At 28.1% G+C, this 25,216-nt stretch overlaps 2 protein-coding genes across 2 annotated transcripts; one reads left to right on the top strand and one right to left on the bottom strand.

The window, feature by feature from the left end:
• Nucleotides 1-835: 835 nt before the first annotated feature.
• LOC129309695 (uncharacterized) lies at nucleotides 836-2,881 on the bottom strand. The gene is made up of 2 exons (XM_054951374.1): nucleotides 2,703-2,881; nucleotides 836-1,837 (listed from the first exon to the last, which is right to left on the bottom strand). Exon 2 carries the CDS (start codon nucleotides 1,834-1,836, stop codon nucleotides 1,021-1,023), a length of 816 nt encoding a protein of 271 aa, XP_054807349.1. The 5' UTR covers nucleotide 1,837; nucleotides 2,703-2,881; the 3' UTR covers nucleotides 836-1,020.
• Nucleotides 2,882-16,690: 13,809 nt separating this feature from the next.
• On the top strand, nucleotides 16,691-17,827 carry LOC129289566 (uncharacterized). Its single transcript, XM_054926354.1, has one exon. It carries the CDS (start codon nucleotides 16,745-16,747, stop codon nucleotides 17,360-17,362), a length of 618 nt encoding a protein of 205 aa, XP_054782329.1. The 5' UTR covers nucleotides 16,691-16,744; the 3' UTR covers nucleotides 17,363-17,827.
• The last annotated feature ends 7,389 nt before the right edge of the window (nucleotides 17,828-25,216 follow it).

Consider the following 25,216-nt stretch of genomic DNA (forward strand, 5'->3'; position numbering starts at 1 on the left):
AAAATTAAAATTGATTAAAAATAAGAAAAATATTTTTAGAAAAGTTTTGGGTATTCGGGCCGGCCCGAATAAGCCCGAAGGCGTTAGGGCCGGGCTTGGCTATATGGGCTTTTTAGAAAGAGTAGGATTCTTTAAGCCTGACCCGAATAAGCTCGGCCCGAATTGAGCCTGGCTCGAATAAGCCCGACCCGCCTGAATTACCGGCTCTACCAAAAGTCCAGCGTAGCTGAAATATGAACCAGAAGTTACAGGTTAAAGAAGAGACCACCCCGTTGTGCAACTGTTGAACCTTAATACTCATGAATCATGATGAAGCCTTAAAAAACCGGAACAAGGGCATCACAAAATGTCTATGACCCACTACCCCTCAAACTTTTGATATGAAAAATGTGTTCAATTTTGCATACCACTGGTAGTGGCCAACTATTTTCTTGTCCTTTTTTGTTTCATGGTCTATCTTCAATTTTGACACAGTCCACACAACATGATCAAAGCACATGTCCAACTTGCAGTAGAGACAGAGACAGAAGCTAAGCGAGGTGCTAAACAGCAGATAAAATAGTCCAATTGCTTTTTCTATTTCCAATAGAATTTCTTGTTTGTGTCTCATGCACCCTACTCAAACATGAGCACTTCATGATTGACAACGTTGGGTCTGCGTTGCGAGTTGCCTAAACCAAGTTCATAAGGGCGAAAGCTGAATAGAGAAAATCAGTGAAACTTTCGGCTAGCGTGACTCTTGTAACCAATTTTTCAACTTAATCAGGGTTGATGATGATGAAGACTTGAAAACAAGTTCTCGCCCTCTATGTCTATACTTCATAACAAAAAATACTGTGTGAAAGCCTCCATCAAAAATCATGCAGCTAGCTACTGGTTTCTTCTAGAAAATAAGAAATAGAAAGAGAAAGAAAGAAAGATATTCCGTCGCTCGCAGCTTTTTGTTCGCTGCTAATGACACCTAGTGATTCTGAGTTCTTATTTACAATTATGAGAAACGGAGTTAACATTTTTCAGAACTCATGTATCGACATGAGCAATGGCACTTTGAGAATTTACGTCTGGATCAACTATTACGCCCGTCGACTTTGAGCCTCTCAAAGTCACTTCAAAATTCTCGTTTTCTGAAGACGAAGATTTGACTTCATAAAGGTTGCTTTTGATTTCTCCATTTTCCTTGCTATCATTGGATATGTTTCCATCATGCACCATCTCTATCATTATCTGTGCCTCGCCGCCTATTGCCTCAGTGTCATTAACATCAGGAGGAACACCATTTTCATCATCAAATATATGTGCCCAATCCTGAACTGCCAAGGTTTTAGGTTCTTCAACCTCTTCGTTTTCCTTAATGGAGCCATCTGGTTCTGTGTTCATTCTCATCTGTAGTTGCATACCGTTTGGTGATCCTCTAATTTGTACTTCTGCTTCCTTCTCATTACTCTGAGAATCATTGAAAAAAGGTATCTTAGAGTTCTCCAAATTGCCTTCCCCTTTGTCATCCGACTCGCTTCTGCTTGATCTATCATCAATATTTCCAGAATTTTTATCGTTCCTTCCACCATTGATCTTCTCAGGTTCTCCTATATGTACTTTTCCTAAGGTAGGAAACTGAATTTCATACAGCCATGAAGGTGTCCCTTTACGCCCCAAGGAAACTAGCCCATATTGCTCAACAGGCTTGGGCAGACCACCATAGTTGTCTGGTTTCTTTCCTGGGTGGTTAATCTGGTACATCAACCAAGCACAGCCAATCACAAGCAGCATCACCAGTAGTGCCTGCTTCATGTTGGCCCCTTTAGATCTCTGTTGCCTTCCAAAGTTCTGATACTCCATTCTGCAATGATTCAATCCAACTAGTTCAAGTTTCTTGACAATAATGAAAATAAGTCAAACTCGATGTAAGAAGAACCCCAAAATATCTTTAATGGGGTCTTTCAATAGGATGATTCTGGCATTATGGCAAGTTAAGACCTAGCAGCAACGGCATGACGCAGTAATATATCGGACCTTATCCCCTAGAGAAGAATTCGAGTTTTAGGCTCTTGCAGGACCGAAGCCCTTTTAGACTTTTCCTTTGGTGATTAAGCCCCTTTATTTTATTTTATTTTTTTGAATGAAACTAGAGCAAAAACAATGGAGAATGGTTAAAAAACACAAAAAGGGTCATTAGAGTTCCTGGCAAGTCCCTTTAAATTTGATTGAATTGAAATTAGTACTGCGGAAAAGCCCAGTTTTTGAATTTTTCTTTCACCAATGCTTCAAGATCGTCTCCATCTCTAATTCCTATAAATCTCGTGGACCCAATAATTCATCGTTAAAACAGGGAAACTGGAAACTTGGCACCGAAAGATCAATATGGGAAAGTCGATCGGATCGTATTGAAAAGAAAAATTGAAATCAAAAGTCAAGAGGGGGAAAAACAGAGGAGTGGTCCTAGTCTAAGAAAAACAAGGTTGGTTGGCAGAATGCTTTTCCTAGTTTCAGATATATACAAGCAAAATTAGTCATTAGAAACAACATAAGAATCAAGAACTTCGACGCACATTGGAATTCAAGAAACAAGCATTATCATGCCATGGACAAAAGGGGGAAAAAAAACCAGGAAATCAAACAAACATAAAAAGCAAGGCAAATTCGAAAAGAGTAGGCGACAATCAAGAACCCTTAAGCAGGGGGAAAAAAGGCGCCATAAGAGTCACCTTCTGTGAGTGAAGAGCGCGATTATCTTTCTCTGCGGAGTGGTCGTCTTGCTCTTTTTGTTCTTTGTGCTTTTCAAAGTTCTTCAGAGGAGATCAAAATTAGAATAGTTCGGCACACCGTTGAGACGTTGAGAGTGCCCAGAGTAGCGGTTGCTTTTTGTGCGTCGTCTCCAAAATACCCCCGATATTCTCGCCGAACCTGATTGCTTACTCAAAGTGTAAGTACATAGAAATCTCTGAGGGTAATTAGGGAAGTCAAATTATGATGCCTTTGTGTGTTGACTGTTGAGTTCCGAATGTCCTTATCTTTATTTTTCTTCTACTTTTTAAATTCCCGGAATTAATGCCAAATTTTCTAAGCGGTAATTCTATTTTCCCAACTTTTAATTGTTTTCCCATTATGATTGAGGGGAGATAGAGTCATCAAGTTTGTTTCACGAATATTAAATAAAAAAAATATCATGGCAACCAAATTATTCGTAGTTTAGAGCTACCATATCATTATCATTATTAATTAATTTTATAATGATTTGACAGATTCCACTTGATTCGCATTCATCAGTTTAATAGTAAAAAAATGGTTAAAGCCAGGTATGCAAGCAATTGATTCAATTTTATCAGCGTATTTTGTGTGGTCTGACTTTGAATCAACCGGCCCTTCTTTAATTTATCCAAATAAAAAAATTTGCGTCCTCTATTGAAAGATCTACATTTCATTTGACATAAATTATTTTATATTTAATTATAATAATAAAATTTAATTATTATTAAATCATCTTTTTAGATTTTACTATTTCTTCGTGAATTTTTATTTCTAAAATAATTTATTATTTACTTATTTTAAATTTTTATGATATTTTTATGTATCTCCATATTTTTATGATATTTTTTTTATCTATCACATCTAGAAAATATTTAAAATAACTTCTAAAAATAATTAAAAATATATTTTTTAATTCTGATTATTTTTGAAATTTTAAACAAACATAATAAAATTTCATAAAATAGAACACTTTTTAAAAAGGTATCTTTCATGAAAAATACTTTAAACAAACAAACTCAAAATAGTAATGATATACCTTCTTTATTAAAAAAATGTGAGATATTTTTAACTAAATCACCCATCAATATAATAATTAGTTATTTTCAAATCAAAACCATCTTTTCGTATCTACCCCTATTTATTAGAGTATTAAGTATTTTATTTTAAAATAATTACAAAGTGATTTATTTATTAGGAATATTTTTTAAAAAATACATTAATTATAAAAAAAATATAACTTTAGATTTTTACATTTTGCTAACGTTTTACTATGGGTTCCTACACTTTTATTTTTAGGTGTTCTGGTCCCTCCAAAGTCCCAACACTTTGTTCATTTGAAGATATAGAATATCAAAAAAATAAAAATATAAGAACTTAAAACTCAAAAAAAAAATGTAGAAACTTATAATAAAATAAGAATAAAATGCGAGGATTCAAAGTTATTTTTTTTAATTATACTTTGAAATTAAAACGATATTTTATATTTTTTAACATCCAAACTCTAAAAAAAAAGTTTCTTACTTTGTTTAACATTGAGAATAATAATAATAACAACAATAACAATAATAATAAAAGATTATCGTGGAATCATTTACCTTTGGTCAGTTGGCGTGATGTGAGGCTGAGAAATTAGAAGTCCAAATTGGTTTTTTCTGTGTGAAGGAGCAGGTAGTGAAAAGAAGTGCGTAAAATAAGTTGTCAAATGTCAACCGTTACCAAGCTTTTGCTGAATATAAAATACACTCTTCTCTCTCGTCGCCCTTCTTGAATTATTGTGCAAGAACTGGATCTATTTTTTATTATCTATCCATGTTTATTAATCAATCTATGTATTTAAAATTAAAAAAAAACATAACTTTAAATCTTCACATTTTGTTCACCTTTTACTATAGATTCATGCATTTTTTTTATATTTTAAATTCTTATATTTTTATTTTTTAATATTTTGGGTCCCTCCAAAATCCTCATATTATTCATTTAGGGACTCAGAATATTAAAAAATAAAATTATAGGATTTAGAATATTGAGAAAAAAAGTGCAAAGACATGTAATAAAATGTAATCAAATTATATGAATTAATAGCTGAGTAAAATATAGGAATCTAAATTATGTTTTCTCTAAAATTAATTTGCCAAACATATGTGAATAGAAGAAATTATTTTGACTCTCAGTCAATGGGCCGAAACTGAGTTTGGATCTAAGCAGATCCACCTGGCAGCCTATGCTTCTCCAACTCTCAAAACAAGGCCCAATCTAGCAGAAGCCTATGTATGACTTTCCCAAACTTTTCAGGCCGTGCGGTCTCCACTCAATTGGAACACCACCCCAACAAAGGGGCAATTGCCCGTTATATCCACACATGAATCCATATTCATACTCATATTCATAGGTAGGAAGTAAGAACACACATCCATCACTCTTTTGCCTAACCTGAAGATCGTACACACAACCTACTCATCAAAGGAGGGGTTGCCAATGCCACTAGACCACAAGGAACTCGGCAATGGAATTTCTTTTTATACACCAGACTCATGTTTTTTTTTTCTTTTTTATAGAGTATAAAATACGAAAAAATAAGTATATTATGCGTGGTTTGCAAATAACACAAAATTTAAGTGATTTTAATTTATAGAAATACATGGATTTTATTTTCTTTAACGAAGAAAAAATTATTTACCATTAAATTATACAAACTAGCAATCAATAATAATTTTTTGGATAATATAACTTTTAGCATCTAAAATTTATCTCGATTATTAATTTAGTTCTTGAATTTTGATTTAATATAACTCAATTGTTATAGTTTGCTGATGAATTATAAGAATTGAATTGTATTAAATCAAAAATCATAAAAGTTGAATTGTTTCAAAGTCAAGAAACAAAAGGGATTAAATTGTTATAAGCCAAAATTTATGAATTGAATTGATAATTAAAAAAATTTAAAGATTAAAAGTTATATTTCCTTTAATTTCTTTGTAAGCATTATGGATAATAATTTTGGTCGGGCTCTAAAAATTTATCGTATCTTATATTTAATTTACATGATAAGAAAAAGCAATCCGTGTTTAAATTAATGTGCTACATTGTTTCATGATAAAGCGTGTTATGACATGCCACGCGTACTTGGAATTCCGAACGACTCCAGCAAAGTCATATATAAGACAAACAAGGTTTGCAATCATTTTATAGATAAGGGCGAAAATTTTGATATAATATGATAGATGTGGACAAGGCAAAGGAGGACGCTCCTCGTGGACAGGCCAAAGGGGAAGCAAATGTAAAAGGCAATATATAAATTATGAAGAGAGGAGTTGAAGCCTGAAGGAACCGAAAGGATATGTGATTGGCCAACAAAAATAATAAAGCAGGGAAAAGCAGAAGCACTACATATAAAAGTGGTTAAATAATATTAATTTTGTGGAAAAATAATTATATTCTTTTGTAAGTATGGTGCAAAACCAAAGACAGTGAGATGAAATTGTGGCTGCTGTATGCCCCCTTTGCCGGACCACCCGATACGTTTATCCAAATATCTTCACCGAACCACTTCCGTTCCATATATAATTTTTATTTTTATTTTTATATGAATGAAAATTTAAGTAAATCAGATTTTGAAAGCTCATTAAAATTAAAAAATATATATATATTTCGAATTCAAATGTCACTTATACATGTCCATAAAAAATCCTTATATCACTATTCATTGTAAATTGTGAGCGAGGGAGAAGAAATAATTGATGCTAGTCGTGCGATTGACACGGGCGCGCAATTATCTTTTCACATTTTATCTTTATTTCTTTTCCTTTTATGTTTATTTATGTATATATAGTGACCCAATATATTATAAATATATAATATGGGCGTTGTTGAAAAGCGAAGTCATGGACGCAGGAGCACGAATTTCTTGGGGAATGAACAAAGGTTACGCAGTTAAGGAAGGTGAGGAGGCTAAGAAAACTGCAGTGGTCAAAATCAACAGTAGTTGCCACAAATTCAAGTTTCCTGTTTTACATTTCGATTCTACCTTTTTCTTTTTATGCTTTCTCTCATCGTGACCAGAAAGATTTAATCCGAACCAAAGAAAAGAAAATCACACAGCGTAACAGTGGTAGAGAAGTGTTCTATGTTTCGTTAGAAATAATACCACAAGACACGTCCATGCACATGGAGACGAAGTAAACAAAGTAAAACGTCATTAATTATATCATTAATTAAGATTCATTTTTATCTCTAGGTATTTTTTAAGAAGTACTGTGCACCACTGATAAGTGGGAAAAATAATAATATGTGCGTGGAACTTTCACGCAGCAATAAATAAGACTCTAACTATATTCTTTGGTATTAATTTGCTCTTAATTTATTTTAGGAGAATAATTTTAAAGTATCATCACTCAATACAATTAATTAATATAAGGTCTATTGACAATTAAGCAACCTTGCAGTAATTAAATATGTTGTGTGGGAATTGTATGTAATTCTTCCAACTCTTTTTCCAAAAACTTTAGGCATTCTAAACTCTTATTAAAATAAAATAAAATAAATATTATTAAAATATTAAATATTTTAATATTTAATAATTTAAATATTATTATTTATAAATATTCACTGAAATTTTATAAATTATTTTTTAAATACTAATAATTGAAACTAGTTTTTTAAAAATTTATAAATGACTTGTAATTTTTTTATATGTCAATCATATTTTAAATTTTGGTTAAATTTCTTAAATTTTAAAGTCATTTTCTGCAATTTTTTGGTAAACTAATGTTTTTCCTCCTAAATATTGAATCATTTAAATTTAATACTCTCCATACAATATAGTGTTTGGAGATAAAATAAAAAATGTGACAAACTAGAACCGACATGCCAACAAAAATATTTATATAAAAGATATCATTTATCTCATTAATATACTACAAAAAGAGCTACTTCAGAAGAGAATAATGAAGAAATGAGGGGAAAATTCCTTTGATAATTTAGAGGTTTATTTTATTCATTAATTTAGATGTCAATTTCCTTTTTAAAATTGGATGGTGCAATATTTTAGAGGAAGACCATTGGTTAACCTAAAAAATAGAAAGAATGACCTAAAAAATTTAAGCTTTAAACATTATTAAAAAGATGATCAATATATAAAAAATTATAAGTCACATATACATTTTTAAAATACTAGTTTAAGTTGTTCATTTAAAAGATATTACTTATTCCATTAATATACTACAAAAAGAGCCACTTAACAAGAGAATAATGGAGAAATGAGGAAAAAATCCCTCCATTAATTTGAAGGTTCATTTTATTCATTAATTTGGAGGCCAATTCCTCCACTTTTAATACAAAGTTATAAAATATTAAAATATTAAAATATTAAATTTGGATGGTGCAATATTTTAAAAAAAATTGTTAATTGACCTAAAAAATAGAGAGAATGACCTACAAAATTTAAGATATTTAATCAATATTAAAAACATGATCAATAAAAAAAAATTATAACTCATATGTACATTTTTCAAAAACTACTTTAAGTTGTTAATATTTAAAAAATAATTTATAAATTTTGTATGAATATTTATAAATTATAATATTTAAATTATTAAATATTAAATATTAATATTTTAACAATAGTTCAAGGTGCCTAATGTTTTCAAAAAAATTTATGGACAAATTAACACCAATTGATATTATCAAAGTCTTATTTGTTACTGTATTTAGGCCACAAGTATATGCCACACCAACAACAAATGGTAAGGCTAATGGTTGACTAACAGAAAAAAAAATTTTTGCTCCTCAAAAAACCAAGTTAGGAAAAAATTATCTTACTTATTAATATAAGATATCCAGTGCTCCTCGAGAGAAAATTTAAAAGTAAAAATGAATCTATGCCCTTACTTATTTTACGTCGTCAAATTTCATCTAAAAATATAAGAAGGGTATGTTTTTATCCCCTTGTTAGACCTTTGCATACATCTATTCATCATGAATTTTAATTTTCAATTATATTATTGTGACGTTGCATTTCACATTGAAAAAAATAAAGGAACAAAAATATTCAAGAAGTGATTGATCAAGAGCATCCAATAACTTCAAGCGAGAAAAAAATGTTCAAATACCCATACCATAAAGTTATTTTAGTCAATGCATCTGTGACCCAATTGTTAAATTTTAAAAATGTTGACAGTTATGTTTGATATATGAAATTTAACAGTTCAATCATAGATGCATTGAAAAAATAATTTCAAGAGCATACATGCACTTTTATCATTTTAAGTCATTGAATGCTCTTAATCGATAACTTCTTAACTATTTTTGCCTATTTGCCAAAAAAAAAAAACACACATACACAAACTCAAAACTTTATCATATATGTTTATGGCAAAATATAAATTTGAGTAAAATTTAAGGTTATATGCCAACAATTCATTCAAGTGGGTCGATGCTTATTTTGTTGAAACAAAACGTCAAATTTAAGGTTTTTTTTAGAAGTGACTCATAGATAAAATCAAAAAATAAATTAGGAATTTTCACTTGTGTATAGAGGATGAATTTAATTTGTTTCAGATTTCTTTAACAGGAAAATTATTTTATATGTTAATTTATATAATTTGAAACATATTTTATAAAAAAGTCTTAAAAATTTTAAGTTATGATATTATTTCATTAAAAGACAATTAGTTAGATAGATTATAAACTTGATATCTAAATTGTGTCTATATTGAAATAAAGTTTGAGCGTAATGGATATTTGTCACCCGAGATTCAACTTCATTGACTTTGTCATGTCTCTATCATTTTTTACTGGCGCTCTAACGTATTGTAATTATTCAGTTAATTTAATATAAAATAACATTAATTTATAATAAGTGTGATTAATTATTAGTTATAAATTCTCCATATGTCCCAAATTATAAGATATTTTTGAAATAGATTCGACATTTCAAAATATAAGATACTTTAAAAATATTAATAATTCATTAAATAGATATTTATTCTAATAGGACTCTTTTTCTCTCTATTCAAATCTCATCTCTTTGATCTTTTTTTGATATATTAAATGAAAGGATATTTTTTAAAAAATTATATTTTTATTTTTTAAAAAATAAGGTTGTTGAATATTTAATAAGATTTATTAATACATGAAATTTTGTCATAAAATATTTTAAAATTTGAAATGAAGAGAGTAATATACAATTACTTGCCAAACTTAAATAAAATTTAAGTTTTTAAGCATGACAACTTGTTTTATTGACGATGTTCAAAAACTAAATTTCAAGGAATTACCACACCACACCACACCGAACCGCAGTTGGGGAGTTGGGGTCATAAAAAACGAAAACCATAAAACAAAGTGCATGATTTTTACTTACGTGAGGCAACGTCCGTTAGCTGTAATAATGATAGAGTGCCTTATCATGCAGGGCAGGGCAGGGAAGGGCAATGAATGATGGAGCTCAATTTTGTCCTGCACGCCGCGATAATTCAAGGCATGCACTCCGCTTTATGGACGTGGAATAAATAGAAAAAATAATAATAAATCTTTTTTAAAATATATAAACAATAATTAAGTTTTTTGAAAATATTATAATTTCTTTAAAGTTATTAAATATCTGATATTAATAATTTTAAACTACATGATTAAATTATTTTTTGTTTAAAATAAAAATAATAAGTGTGGCTTCATTTTTTCAATTCTAACTTTTATTTTGTGAATAACGCAAATTTAATAAAAATTATAATTTTTTTATATGAAATTTTTTTTATTATTAAAGTTTTAACTTTTAAAAATAACTAATCATAACTTTTGTTTAAAAAATAATAAATTTTATTATATAAATTATAAAATTAAATAATAAATTATAATTTTTCACATAATTTTTATTATTATTAAAGTTTAATTTTTTTGAAAATAATTAATTATAATTTTTACTTAAACAATCACAACTTTTATTCTGTAAATAATAACAATTAAACAAGAAATAATAATTTTTTACATGAATTTGTTATTTTCTTTTTATGTTAAACAGGAGGCCATTTAGGGTTTATTTAATTTGGCAGCTTTTAACATTGAGAAGTATTTTTTTATTTTTTAAAAGTTAAATATTGTTTGAATATTTATTGTTATGCAAACTAACTTTGAAAATGCATATTGAAATGAGACCGAAATATGAATTTGGCTAACTTTACTTTCTGGGGCTTTTCAACATCCGAAAGAACATTCCCGCTTTGACACTTCTCCCAACATTTATTACTCTACTACCTCTTTACCCTTCCTTCCATCATTACCCTCCCTTACAAATTAAATTATAAATAAAATATTAAAAAAATATAATTTTATGTCTTTACACTTTGCTCACATTTTATTATTAATTCTGTTTTTTTTAATATTTTTGATTCCTGTACTTTTATTTTTATTTTTAATTCCTCTATGGTCCCTGTGCTTTGTTTATAGAGGAATTTAATAATAAAAATAAAATTACAGAAATCAAAAACACCGAAAAAAGTACACAGAACAAAGTAAAATACAAGTAAAATATATAGATGTGAAATTATGTTTTCCTAAAATGTATATGAAGACTTCAACGCTAATTGCATTTACCCTTTGATTAAGTAAGTGAATTTTTCCAAGATCAAATTAAGAAGCATGCTTAATTCAATAACTTTGATTAGAAATAAAAAAAATTCAACTTTTTCATATTTAAACATATGTTCCAATGAAAAACTTATCTAAATAAAAACAATATTAAAAAGAGATAATAATAAAAAAACTAATAAATAATTAAAATCACATTCACTGTATATAATTCAAACAACTTTAGTTTACTAAATTGACTTTTGAAAAAAAACATTTAAATATAAATTTATTATAAAACACTAACTTTTTACTGATTGATTTTTGTCAAATAAGCTTTTGACATTGCAAACGAAAAACCAAACAAGTGCTTAATCTTTAACCTAAAATAATTTAAATTGAGAAGATACCTAGAGATTTTAAAGAAATTATAACATTTTAAAGGACTTAGTTGTTATTTATATATGTTTGGTGGGATTTTATCTTCATGTTCCGAATAAATATAACTTTTTTATGCAATTTTTCTACGAAATATATTTCAAATTTATAAAATATAAAAATTCAAAAAATCAATAATAAATTTAAATCGACCATTCACATAATTTCGGACAACATACTAAATTTAACAGTGAAATTAATTCATTTTTTGAAAAAAAAATATTTTCTATTCAAGTAAATTTTATTATCAAATAAATCTATAGTTTTTAACTTAAAAAGTAACTAACGATATGCATCAATCAACATAGGGGTTATATTATTCATATTTAGGACTGATGCAAAAATATTTCTAGTTTTATATTATAGAGTAAAATAAGTATAAATTTAATATAAAATTAAATACACCATATTTATATTTTTTGGTAAAATTTCTTTTAAAATATTAAAGGAAAACTGATTATATATTTCGGTCTCTTATCTCAACTATAAAATACTTCCTCCGTTCAAAAATGTAAGAAATTTTTTAAGGAGTTGAATGTTAAAAAATGTAAATATTTTTAATTTTTTGAGGTATATCATCTTGCTCTCTTTTTTTTTCAAAGTGCCACTATCAATAATGACTTTATATTTATTATAAGGATATTTAATAGGATAAATATGAAAAGATAAAATTATTTAAAAGTAAAAAATTATTTATTAGGAGTAAGATTCAGTTAAAAATATTTAATTTTTAAATAAAGGGAGTACTAATTTAGTCTAGTTTAAAAAACATGAGCATACTTATTTATCCACATGGTGAGCAAAATGCATATCATACTCAAAACTATTTTTCAATATCAATTTTAACTTCTATTTCATTCCACAAAATGGTTTGAACCCATGACATTTTTATTTGTGTCCTACCTTTTTAACATTAAGCTAGAATGAAAATAAAATTTATTATTACATAATTAAATAATTCCCCCCATCTTCATATATAAAGTGTTTTCTAGAAGCTTGTTTTGATCCAAACTAGAAGGGGTGATGGTGATATTTTTAATAGTTAGATAATTTTATTATTATCTTGAAAAATAAAATAGATCATTAATTATATATTTTCTCTACCACTATCATGATATTAATTATGATATTATTAGGAGTAAAATTGAAAAAGTTATTGTGTTTTTATATGAATTCAATTAAATAACAACCCTCATTAATGTAAGATTCAATTAAAATACTTTATATATAACGAAGACAGAAGGAAGTATATATTATTGAACAGAACAAACACACATATAAATAGATAATTTTTTATATAATTCAATTACACACATATGTCTTAGATATTAGATGTTATAAATATTATCACTATCATTAACTACTTTAATTTGTAATTTATTAAAATTTTGAATTATATTATTTATTTTGTCTAAGTAAATTATAATATAATTGATACAATATCATTTATATTATTTATTTTAATTTTTTTGTTTGTACTTCTTGAGGTTATTGTATTATTTATTTTAATATTTCTATTCATAATTATAATATATATGAAAATAAATAATAAAAATATAGATGGTTTTACATTAGATCATAATTAATTATTTTTCTAGCTAGTTTCAGTTAAAATTTTATTCTTACCTTTAGTTAACAATAACTCGAGTCAAGTAATTGACTTGTTTTTATATTATATTTTACTTTTTAAATTATTTTTATTTTTAAATGATAATTTTATAAGAAAATTATACACACTATATTATCTAATTTTTTATACAATATATTTATGTCTCAAGATATAACATCAAACAAAATATCATATAGCATCACATGGATATATTTTATATATTCAAAATTAAAAATATAAATTTCAGAATATCTCTGTTCTTTTCTTTCATCTTCCCTTTCCTATTGTTAGTAATAGAACTGGGAGTCTTTAAACCAATGTCGAATTTCAAAGCTTAACTATGAGGACCAAAGTTTTTTATATTAAATAAAAAATTTAATTAAAAAATTAGATTAGTTGAAATATCATTTTATAAATGATTAAATTTAAACTATCACATATCTAATTATTATAAACAAATGGTGTTATTGTTTAAAATATTAATTTAATCATGTAACACATGAAAATAGAGACTGATCATTACCACATTGCATGCATTCCAAATTAAAATATAAAATAATAGGTTTTGAATAGATTTATTATTTAATGTAAAGGCATGCATTGATTAATTTAATTAAATTTGGTGTTCATTGACCAAAATCAACGAATCAAACGGGCTTAAATAGTTAGACCAAATAAACCAAACATTGCTTATTAACCAAATTTGACCTAAAAGGATACGATTGAGCTTGATTCTTTAATATGGCTCATTAATATTAAATAATATATCTTAACATGATCTTAAAATAATTTTATTATTTTTAAGTGTCAATTTAACCATAAAATATATAAAATAAAAATCCATTATCTTATTTTATTTATTCATTATAAAATTATAGTAATACGACAAAATTAATGTATTAAAATATTAAATATTAGATTAAAAAATTATAACGATGACCTCTAGTTCTCATTGATCATTATTCTTTTTGGGGTGATAATTTTAAAAATCAAACTTGTATCACCATTGAAGGTTAGGCTTTTGGTGATAGTTAAAAATGTTGTCGCTGAGAATTTGATGAAAAAGTCAAACCTTCAATGATTATTTTTATAATTGTTGTAGATTGTTTACTTTTCAACAACAACATTTTAAAGTTATTATTGAAAGTTGTTATTGAAAGTCACACATGTAAAATATATTGCAGTGATACAAGATGCATGCAACACATAGCTTGAAATCCAGCTATTAATTATAGCTTACATGAGCTAAATTATGAACCTAGCCGGTTCAGTTAAAAGTGGTTACCTAAGAAGTTAATGGATTATATATAACAAGCGTTGGGGGGATCATGTTTTGGGATTTCATCTTGGATGCCTCATGCCTGGTTGTCTTAGACGAACAGGCAAAGAGAGGAGGCACAGGCCCATTCCTATTCAAAACATTACTCCTACTATTCAGTATATAAGTCACCTGTTAAAGTATAATTTAATTTACTTATAAGTTATTTTAATGAATTGTTTTGTTTCAAATTAAAATTTATAAATTACCTTTAAAAGTAAGAGAGAGAGACAAAAAATAATATTATATGATTGACTTATTTTTATTTAAAAATGATGTTTGAAATTTTACTTGCTTTTATTTCTTGTATTTTATTATATTAATATTGACGAAATTGATAGAAATGATTTATAAAAAAAATCAAAGGAGTACCAATTTATGATGGAAGTCTCGAAAACAATTTTATCCAATCACAACTATTCAAATAGTTATTGGGTGTCAAGGCTGAAAGAAAAAGAGTCACTAGGATATATATTTTTATCTGGCCATTGTGCTAAATGAAATTATCATGTACACAATATTCATAAACTAAATTAGTTAACTACGTTTTTAAAAAGTTTAGCGCTGGAAAGATTTAAACTTTTGACCTTTACTTATAATTAAAAATTTTATTCTTAACAACTCAACTAGTCTCATGTGACACGTGTCATGTTTTTTGTAACAAACAATTTTTTTATGCTATAATTATACAATGCGGTTTAAAATTGAGCTAAAGTATATCATGATTATTTGTTTATTATCATTATTTTGACATTATATGAAAGAAATGTTGGGACTAAAGTTAACGCGCTAGAGCAGCGGTGTGCATTAGCTTAATGTGCACGGCAATTGGGAAATGATAAATGGGAAAAAGACAACTGCGAAGCCTTAAGACTATTGACGACAATTAAAAACATTAATTATTAAAAACTCAATAACAAATTATAATTATCATTTATAATTTAAAAAATATAAATAGTCAGTTGATAAATTTATTAAATATATTTAAAATTATTTATAATGTTAATTAAAAATTTATAAAAATTAATTGTGAATGCTTATTTTTTCTTATTAATATATAGATAAATCACTTAAAAAATTAAGTAAATATACTTGAGATTATTTGTAACTGTAATACTTAGTTAAAAATTTATAAAAATTAATTGTGAATTACAATTCAATTAGTTATATTTTTTTGTTATCAGTTAAAAATTTGTGAGAGTCAATTATTAATCAAGTCAATCACTTGTAATTTTTTATTATTATTTAAAAAATTAATAAAAATAAAAATTTAAAATTTTTATAGCGTTAGTTGAGAATTTACTAAAATCTGTTGTGAATCTCAAGTGAATTAATGAAAGATAATTTCTTATAATAAGGATTATACTTTATTATTGAGATTTCAATAATTCAAAATTTATAATTATCATCAATGTTCTTATGAAATATTTAATTGTTATTTTCCCATGATAAATTGATAATTCAAAATTGACCCCAAATATCTCATCAATTATTGAAATATCTTGAGTGTGGTTAGATATGTAGGAAAATTACAACCGGTCCTACATAGTGAAATTAATTATTATAAGATTCATTAATAATTAAATTAAATTATATTGATAACTGATTATGTTATTAATATAGTAATTTAATCATTAATAAAATTTATAATAATTAATTTTTTTATATAAAATTTTAATATAATTCTCTCTAAATATATCCACTTTGCCATTACAGAGACCTCCAAACAAACTCTAGCAGTTACAGTGTTACACCCCCGTCTCCGTGAAAAGCCACAAGCGGCATCCCAACAATTTATTTCAGTGAAAAGCCACAAGCAGCATCCCGACAATTTTACATTTAAAATAATTCCAAATTATCCAAATCATTCTCGTCCACACATTCGTGCTCCTCTTCCGTTCCGTCCCTATCACTCTCAACAGTTCAACACCACGAGCACGCGCCACTCTTGAGCGTGGCATTTCACTCACTCCAATCATGCATTACGTCCCTTTAAATACCGGCCGCCCCTCGCTGTTTCTTGTTCCGTATCAAATCTCAATTCCTTGTTCATTCTCTATCTCGATCTCGAAATGGAAACTGAGACTAAAGCTCCGGTGGTTGCCAAGAAGGTTTGGAACATTGTAAGGGTGGTTCTTGTGATGCTGAGAAAAGGCATAGCCAAGAGCAAGGTCGCGCTTGAGCTCCATTTGCTTCTCAAACTCGGGAAGCTCGCCGGAAAGGCCTTCGCCAACAGTACTCTGATGCTCCACCACCACTTCGCCTCCCTCTCTAACAACCACCGCTCCTTCGTCCCCCCGCGTGATTACGAGTTCAGCTGCAGCAACAGCCCCGCCTCCTACCCCTTCGGCTCCGCCATCAAACGCAAGCACCGGCTCGGTAATAAGTCGTACCAACACGACGACGTGTGCACCGTGGCTGCCGTTCAGAAAGTGCTTGAGATGTTGAACAACGAGAGTTCCATGGTCGTGGAAGCCTCGCCGCCGGTGACATTGCCGGGTTTCGGAAAGAGCCCTATCGGAAAGCAACTGAGAGTTACGGACTCGCCGTTTCCGTTGAAGGACGACGGAGATAGCCAGGTGGACTTGGAGGCCGAAGAATTCATAAAGAAGTTCTACAGAGATTTAAATTTGCAGAAGACGATGGCCGTTTTCGATTCACCTTGTCCCAGGTACTTGTGGGATAGGTGAATTGTGAGACGTCCCTGTATATGATCCCATGCATATAGACGCCTCAAAGCTAGCTACATCGATCTCACGAAGCAAGACCTTCTATTTTTCGCTGCTATATATGTGATGAAACGTCACTTGATGAAGTAGTTTTTTCTGGGTTGGTTCTTGAAGTGAGCTATAGCTAGCTAGCTAGCCAGTGCGTGCTTGGACGTGCATGGGGTTAATTCTGATTTGTCATCGATCACACTGTGGTCTTGGTGTTTTTTTTTATTTCTCTTTTTTAAATTTGACTCCTCTGTATTTTTGGGTTGAAACCCTTTGTTGTGATTTGTCGATGTTGATAATAAAAGGAGTCAAAAGGAGTTACAGGGGGGAAAGAAATCAAAGATGGAATTGTACCTGTGCTTCTGTAGAAGGTTAGGAATAATTTCTCTTGTTTCAATAAAGGACGTCGCACCAACTACTGCGACTTTGGATGATAAAGGAGGGACTAAAGCAAGAGCGTCATGTTTTGTCCATGGCAGCGGAAGAAGAAATTCAATGCGTAGCGGTGCTGCCATCTTTTCCATGGGTTGGTGAGCTGGAGTTTGGCTTTATTAGCCCCTTTCTTGATGCCTCTGGTGGTGCCTTTTTTTTTTTCTTTGTTCAGATAACGATGGTGACACACACACACCATTAGTATTGGATATGTCATTAACCGGTCAAGAATTAGTTCAAATACTAGTAGTCAAAATTATAATCAAATCATAATTAAATCATTCAGTAACAGTATTTATTAAATCGGTAAAAATACTGTATGGTTTAAAAATGATTCCATTAGTTAGTTAGCTTGGATTTTCATGTTATAATATATATATATATATATATATATTATATACTAGTAATCGTTGGTATACACACAGCACTTGTCACTTACTCCCAAATCAATTGAATTTTCTGTTTAGCCTTTTTAGGTCAATGATATAGATATCTAGCTTGAGTGTTTTGGTGCTTCAATCCTTTCCTTCAATCGTTTTAGAATTGCTTGACAACAATTATTTGTTTAATAAAACGTTCGAATGGTATGCGAAATCATACTTTTCTTTTCAAAAAAATTGGTGTTTAAGAAAATTAATTGGAAATTATTATATTGATCGAAAGACTTTGAAATATTAATTTATACTAATTCATTATGCAGTTTATGATATTAGTAGTGCTACCACTTCAAAAACCATCGTATATAATATATATCCATGTACGCACGTACAGCACACTAAAAACACGAGCGGTATACTATTATATACAACTAATTCAAGCATATAACTTGGTAATAATTAAGAAGTGTCAAATGCACAGCAGATTAAATGAAATTGTCTAAATTAATAGATCTGGAATATAAGTGTAACAGGCTTCGAGGCAAAATGTTAGTTCGTTGTCATTGCTTTTGTTTGTTTTTAATTTTGTTACAAATTAAGCGGTTACAATTTTATACACTCCCTCCAAACTATAATATAAATTATTGTTAATTAATTCATAGTTTATAAACTATATTAGTTAGAACTTTAAATTTTTAAAATATTTACACATTTTCATTTATACTCATTAAATAATCTATATAAGAATAATAATAATAATTACAATTTTAATGCAAAATTTTAGTAATAAATGAAGAAAGAGTATAGTTAAAAAAATAACTATAACAATTATCTAATTAATGCCTTATATTTTAGATCGAGTAAGGTTTTTAAAAAATACCTTATATTGAAAGAAGTATTACTATAAAAAAAATGACTTTTGATGACGACAAAAAAAGTCACCACCAAAGGTCTATTTTTGGTGGTAACAATTAGAAGTCGTCATTAAAAGTTGAGCCTTTGTAGTGACTTCGTGTTGCCGCTAAAAATAAATTTTTAATGACGACTTTTAAATGTCACCACTAAAGGCTTCATTTTAAAGGAGACTTTTAATTGTTGTCGTTAAAAATTACTATTAGGGGCAACAATTTATTGTCGTCAAAAATATTTTCATAAAAAATAATTAAAAATAATTTATACAATTACTTATAGTTGTGACAAACTATCACTATCAAAAGTATTTTCATAAAAAATACTTTAAAAATAATTTTTTAATTTATGTAATTATAACTTGCACTGATAAATTTATCCAATTACTTTTAAAAAGTATTTTTATAAAAAATAATTTATGTAATTACTTTTAGTGACGATAAACTGTTGCCATCAAAAATATTTTTATAAAAAAATAATTTATACAATTACTTTTAGCAACAGTTCGTCATTATCAAAAGTATTTTTATAAAAATAATTAAAAATTAAAAATAATTTATATAATTACTTTGTCATCATTAAAAATATTTTCATAAAAAATAATTTAAGAAAATATTTTTGATGACAATGGCTTCCTGCTGCTACAAGTAATCATACAAAATTTTTTAATTTTTAATTATTTTTTTATAAAAATATTTTTGGTGGTGATGATTTATCATCTCTAAAAGTAATTACATTAAATTTTTTAATTAATTTTTTATGAAAATACGCTAAAAGTTATTTTTAGCTGCAACACTTAAATGTGCATGTGGACTCTCTTTCTTACTTGTTGATCGGGAGTTTGATTTAATTAATTGCTTAATTTATATCATCTGGCTGCGGCCATCAATTAACGTCTATGCAATTTTTTATACTATACACTACTACTCCAATACCGCTCCCTTCCTTCTGTCATAAATATGGAAGTTAGATAACTAATTCTCATATCTCCTTTGGTAAAGACAAAAGATAACTAATCATATAGATTAAGAAAATTAATTATGTTAGTTATTTGTAAAAAAAAAAAAGAGTTACTCCTCCTTTCTTGTATATAAAGTATTTTCTAAAAATTTATTTTGTTCATAAATATAAGGATGTCATGATATTTTTAAATAATTTGACATGCAATTTTGTCCTTATCTTGAAAAATGATGAGATATTAATTATGTATTTTATCCACTATCACCAAAATATTAATTGTGACATTATTAGGGATAAAGCTAAAAATTCATTGTGATATTAACTAAATAATAAATTTTTATTGGCATGCATGTTAAAAATATCTTATATATAGATTAGGTTATGTTTGGTTATTAGAAAGAAATGGAATGGAATGGATTAAAAAAATAAAGGTAAAAATGAGATGATCAAATAGAATAATTACTACTAAAAAATATAAATTAGCAAGAAAATTTAATGAGGAATGGTCCGTTTCTCTCTAAAATATCAAATTAGCAATGAAATCAGCGAGGGGTGTTGATTTCATGTTTTAACTTAAAAATTAGCAAGGGAATGTTAAGACCTCTTTAAAATAAGAAAATTAATGAGAAAAATAGAGAGAAACTGTCGATCCCTATCTAAAATAAGAGAATAATAGTGAGAGACTGTCAATCTCTCTTTAAAATTAGATAATTAGTGAGAAATTGCTAATCCCTCTCTAAAATAATATAGTTAGTGAGGGATTCTATCTCTAGCTAATTACTAAAAAAAAACTTTTGGCAATAACTTTTAATGATATATTTAATTATTTTCATTTAAAAATAAAAAATTAATTTAAAATTTAACTAGAATATTCATAATAAAATTATTTAATATTTTATTTATTTTAAGTTAATTTTCATTAATAAAATATAAAGAATAATTTAAATAAAATGAAAATATTTTTAACATATTAATAATTGAAAATAAAATTTAATATGTATATATGTGTGTATTTTAATAGTATATTATTTGATATATTAATGTTGTTAAATAATTATATTTAATTTTCATATAATGATTGCAGGTACCTTTCAATTCAATTGGTAAAGAAAAAGAGTATAAGGCTTTAAAGGTATGAGATTAAGGATTCAAGCTTTAACTTCAGCATGAACATAATGAATATATGACATGATAAAGAGCAAGTGATATGACGCAAAGTGAATAATGACATGTCATGAGTTGTCGCATATATGGCGGGTGATGGGGCACAAGATGATAGGTGACATGACAATTGACTAGGCATAAGGTTGTTGGTGACATGTTATAAGTTGACACACACATAGTGAGTGATGTGGCATTACTATTTTTAAATATAAGTATATTTAGTGAGGGATTAGTGAATGACTAATCTCTCGTTAAGGTTATCAAATTTTGAATAGTATTAGCAAGAGACAGTATTTCTCTTGTTAAATTTAGCGAACCTTTTTTTGTTATGAATTTAGCAAGGGATAACATCTCTCACTAAAACGCAATTTAGTTAGGAAAAATGATAGTTAGAGAGGGATTTGTTCGTCGCTAAATTCTATTTTTCTAATAGTGAGTGAGTCATATTCATAAAAGAAAAGAGTAATTTAATTCATGAGTTTGAAAAGATTCATGAATTTCTTGGAGGGTATGATGATTTTCACATTTATAGTATATGTTAATAAGTTTTATTATAATTACCATGAGGGGGAAAGATGATTTAATTTTTTTTATATTAATTTTTTCAATTCATTCCATTTCATTCCTTTTCGATAACCAAACATGACCTAAATTTTCTTAAAATACTTTTCCTTGAAAATTATCTGTGTGCGCAATCAACAGAGGTAACAATAATTTAGAAAAAAATATCAAATGCAGTGCACATAATGATTAATTAAGGTTTTACATTTAAAATTAAAACAAACATTTAAACTAACTCATATATTTATGATCAAAGGGAGTACCCTTCAAAACATACTGTTAAAATCCAAGACTATCAACTGATTCGATCATTGGGAATGTGGCAGATCAATATAACCCAACAACGGCAAATAGATGGGCAACACTTGCAACAAAAAAAAAATGCAGGTACAGTAATTAAGCCAATTAAATATAATTGAACGAGGACTTGGATATTGTAGGAATCAAAATTATTGGATTGGCAAAAGTGCAGAAACATCGGCCAAGGTTTGTCCTTCAAATATTTAATCACATCATGAAGAGGACGCCATTATATATCTCTCCACTAGCTATGGTCGTCTGGTACAAGAATCCGCCAAAATATCTCCACTACGCTTTTCCTCCCTTTTATAATTAAATCTCATGCCTAAAATATAGTTAAAATTCGCATTAACTCACGGAACAGTGCAAAATAATTATCATCATTATCAATAAAAAATATTAGAAAAGAAAATTTAAGTACTTATAGTGTTATATGCTTTTAAATGTGGTACTTATATTTTTTATCAAACTAAGACATGCGTTTTTTTTTTAATCCATGATATCTTACCCTCTAACTATATAAGTTTTGTTATTAATTAATATTTTCTCCATTAAAAAATATGAAAAATTTTTAAGAAAACCTTACACCTCAATAAAATAGTTAATTATCTTCTAATTAATATTATCTTTTCATATTCACACTTATTTAATAGGATATTTTTTTTCAAAATAAATATAAAATAATTTATTTATCAGGGAAACTTTTGAAAAAATGCATTAATTACATCTTGAAATACTAAAATTACCTTATATTTTTAATATTCAACCCTTCAAAAAAGACTTTACATTTTTTAATAGAAACAGTACTTTCATTTCTTTAAAAAAATAAAATTCACTTGTACTAATTTATTGGAAGCAAATAGTTTGAGCATATAAAACTGAGTTTGCAAGTCTTTAATAATGTAAAATTTATGATGAATCACATAAATATATAACAGTTCACATCAAAACTCGAGGTATTTAAGAGGAAAAAAAATCCAGTCAATACTCAATACAAATATATTATTACAGTGATTTTCGTTCTTAATAATGCTGTTGTTTTGATACTCCCTACAAATCATTGAATCAATATTAGAAATAGAATTTTAAGGTTTTCAACCCGTTTCAACATTTTATTTTATTTTTTATTCTGATTTGGTAGCATGCCCTAAATCGTGAAAACAGTACTCAAAGTTTGTGCCCTCTTCTTTTTTTTCCCACCTCATTGAAGCCCTCTCAGCCGCCTCACATATATTAATTAATATTTTAAATTGTTAATGCTTTGGCCCTTTCCATAAGCTCTGCTTTTATGCTCGTGGCTCTAATTTTATTAACCTTTATTTATTCAACCGATATCCATACTTTGGAGCCACACGCCATGAGACGTGTCATACATGACTGTGTGGGACGACACAAACCATTCGATGGGTGACCCTATCAGACGTTATTGACAATCCGATTTATCAAAAAAGGAAAAAAAAAAAAACAGAGATCTTGATCATCGGATCTTGACACTTTTTTAGAACACCATCGCATATATTGATATAATTAACCAAGCTGTACTAAATAAAATTGACTCAAGAGAAACGAGAAACAGCTGAACTGGCACTTGCTATTTCAAATCAATTGAGGGCCTTTTGAAATCTCCATACCATAATATATTGAAAAGACACAGTTTTATAGATATTTGATTCACATCAATAATTCCTTGTTAGTTATTATCAGCATGCCAATCACATAATGCAACATATATAATTTGTCATAAAATGAGCACACATGATACTATTTAGAGTATTTTTAGCTAGAAAAGAGAAACAAAATAAAGCTTGAAGGTGGGTATGAAAAGTATGAACTTTTGCTTTATAGAATTTTAAATCTTGTAGGGTAAGGGAGGGACTTCAGAGCGCAATCTCAGCAAACTTTTTAAGTCCCACAAGGGGATGAGGAAGCTTTTATATGTAGTGATAGTGTGGATAGTAGCTATTGATACATACATATGTGGGGACAACACAATTTGCCACAGCTTTTAATATGTGAATGGGTTGGGTTTTGTCTAATTCTTCTCTGAAAGAAAGTAGAATGAATGGCACGTCAACGATTTTCTCAAACACGCACCCAAAGCAAGCTTGCTTTAATTTGCCCCTCAGGCTTCAATGAAAGATTTATTTATAAAAGTCATACAATCGCTGTTGCTTCGTTAGGTGTGCAATGAATTATAATACTGGGATACATAAAGGGCGGGGGGGAGCTTTTTCGAGGTTTATGAGCGTCTGTCAACATTTGAGCTTATATCAATAATATTGTTGTATTATGAGCATACGTGGGTGTGTGTGATACATGTATAGACACTCAACACGCTCAAGGCTCATCGCTTTGCACACACTTGGAGCATTAAAAAATATTATATATATATATATATATATATAATAGTAATACTTTGTAGATTTGGAGCAATAACAATTCAAATCGAGAGATATATAGCTTCCATAAATAACGGTGTGTGCGAATCCATGGATGAGTTTCGGTATGGGCGAAAGCCGATATATAGAGTTTATTTTGAATCTACGGCTCTCTCTCATATATAAACGGAAAAAGAATGAAACATAGTATATTATATATGGGGAAAGAATCATATACTACTCAACTTTATATATTTAATATATCTTTATTCAATTAAATTGGGACAAGTACATTTTAATTTGTTAATAATCATTATTACAAAAAAATAGTTTTTACTACCCTCAATTAATGTCACTTTTTAGAAAAACAAAGTTAAAAAAAAAAGTCTTCATAGCAATTTTGTAATTAAATGTGAAATGTGAAAAAAACTATAAACGTCACTTTCACTGAAAGTGACATGAAAATTGAATATCCACTTTGCTTTTTTAAAATAATGACGCGGAGTGAAAATGGAAATAAATATCAACGTCGTTTAAGTGGAAAGCGATGTAGAAGTTAATTTCAATTAGGAAAAACAATTAAACTAATTAATTTATTCAGTATATTCTATATAGCTTTTCATACGAACGACATGGAAATTTATTCACGTCGCTCATATGATAAAAGCAGTGGCGAAGCCACGTTTGATTGAGGGGGGCAAATGCACCCCCTCAATTTGGCAAAAATTATAAATATATGGTGAGAA

This window comes from Prosopis cineraria, unplaced genomic scaffold (genome assembly GCF_029017545.1).
Source record: "Prosopis cineraria cultivar Desert tree isolate PC_DT_omini unplaced genomic scaffold, ASM2901754v1 PC1, whole genome shotgun sequence".
Taxonomy (NCBI): Eukaryota; Viridiplantae; Streptophyta; class Magnoliopsida; order Fabales; family Fabaceae; genus Prosopis; species Prosopis cineraria.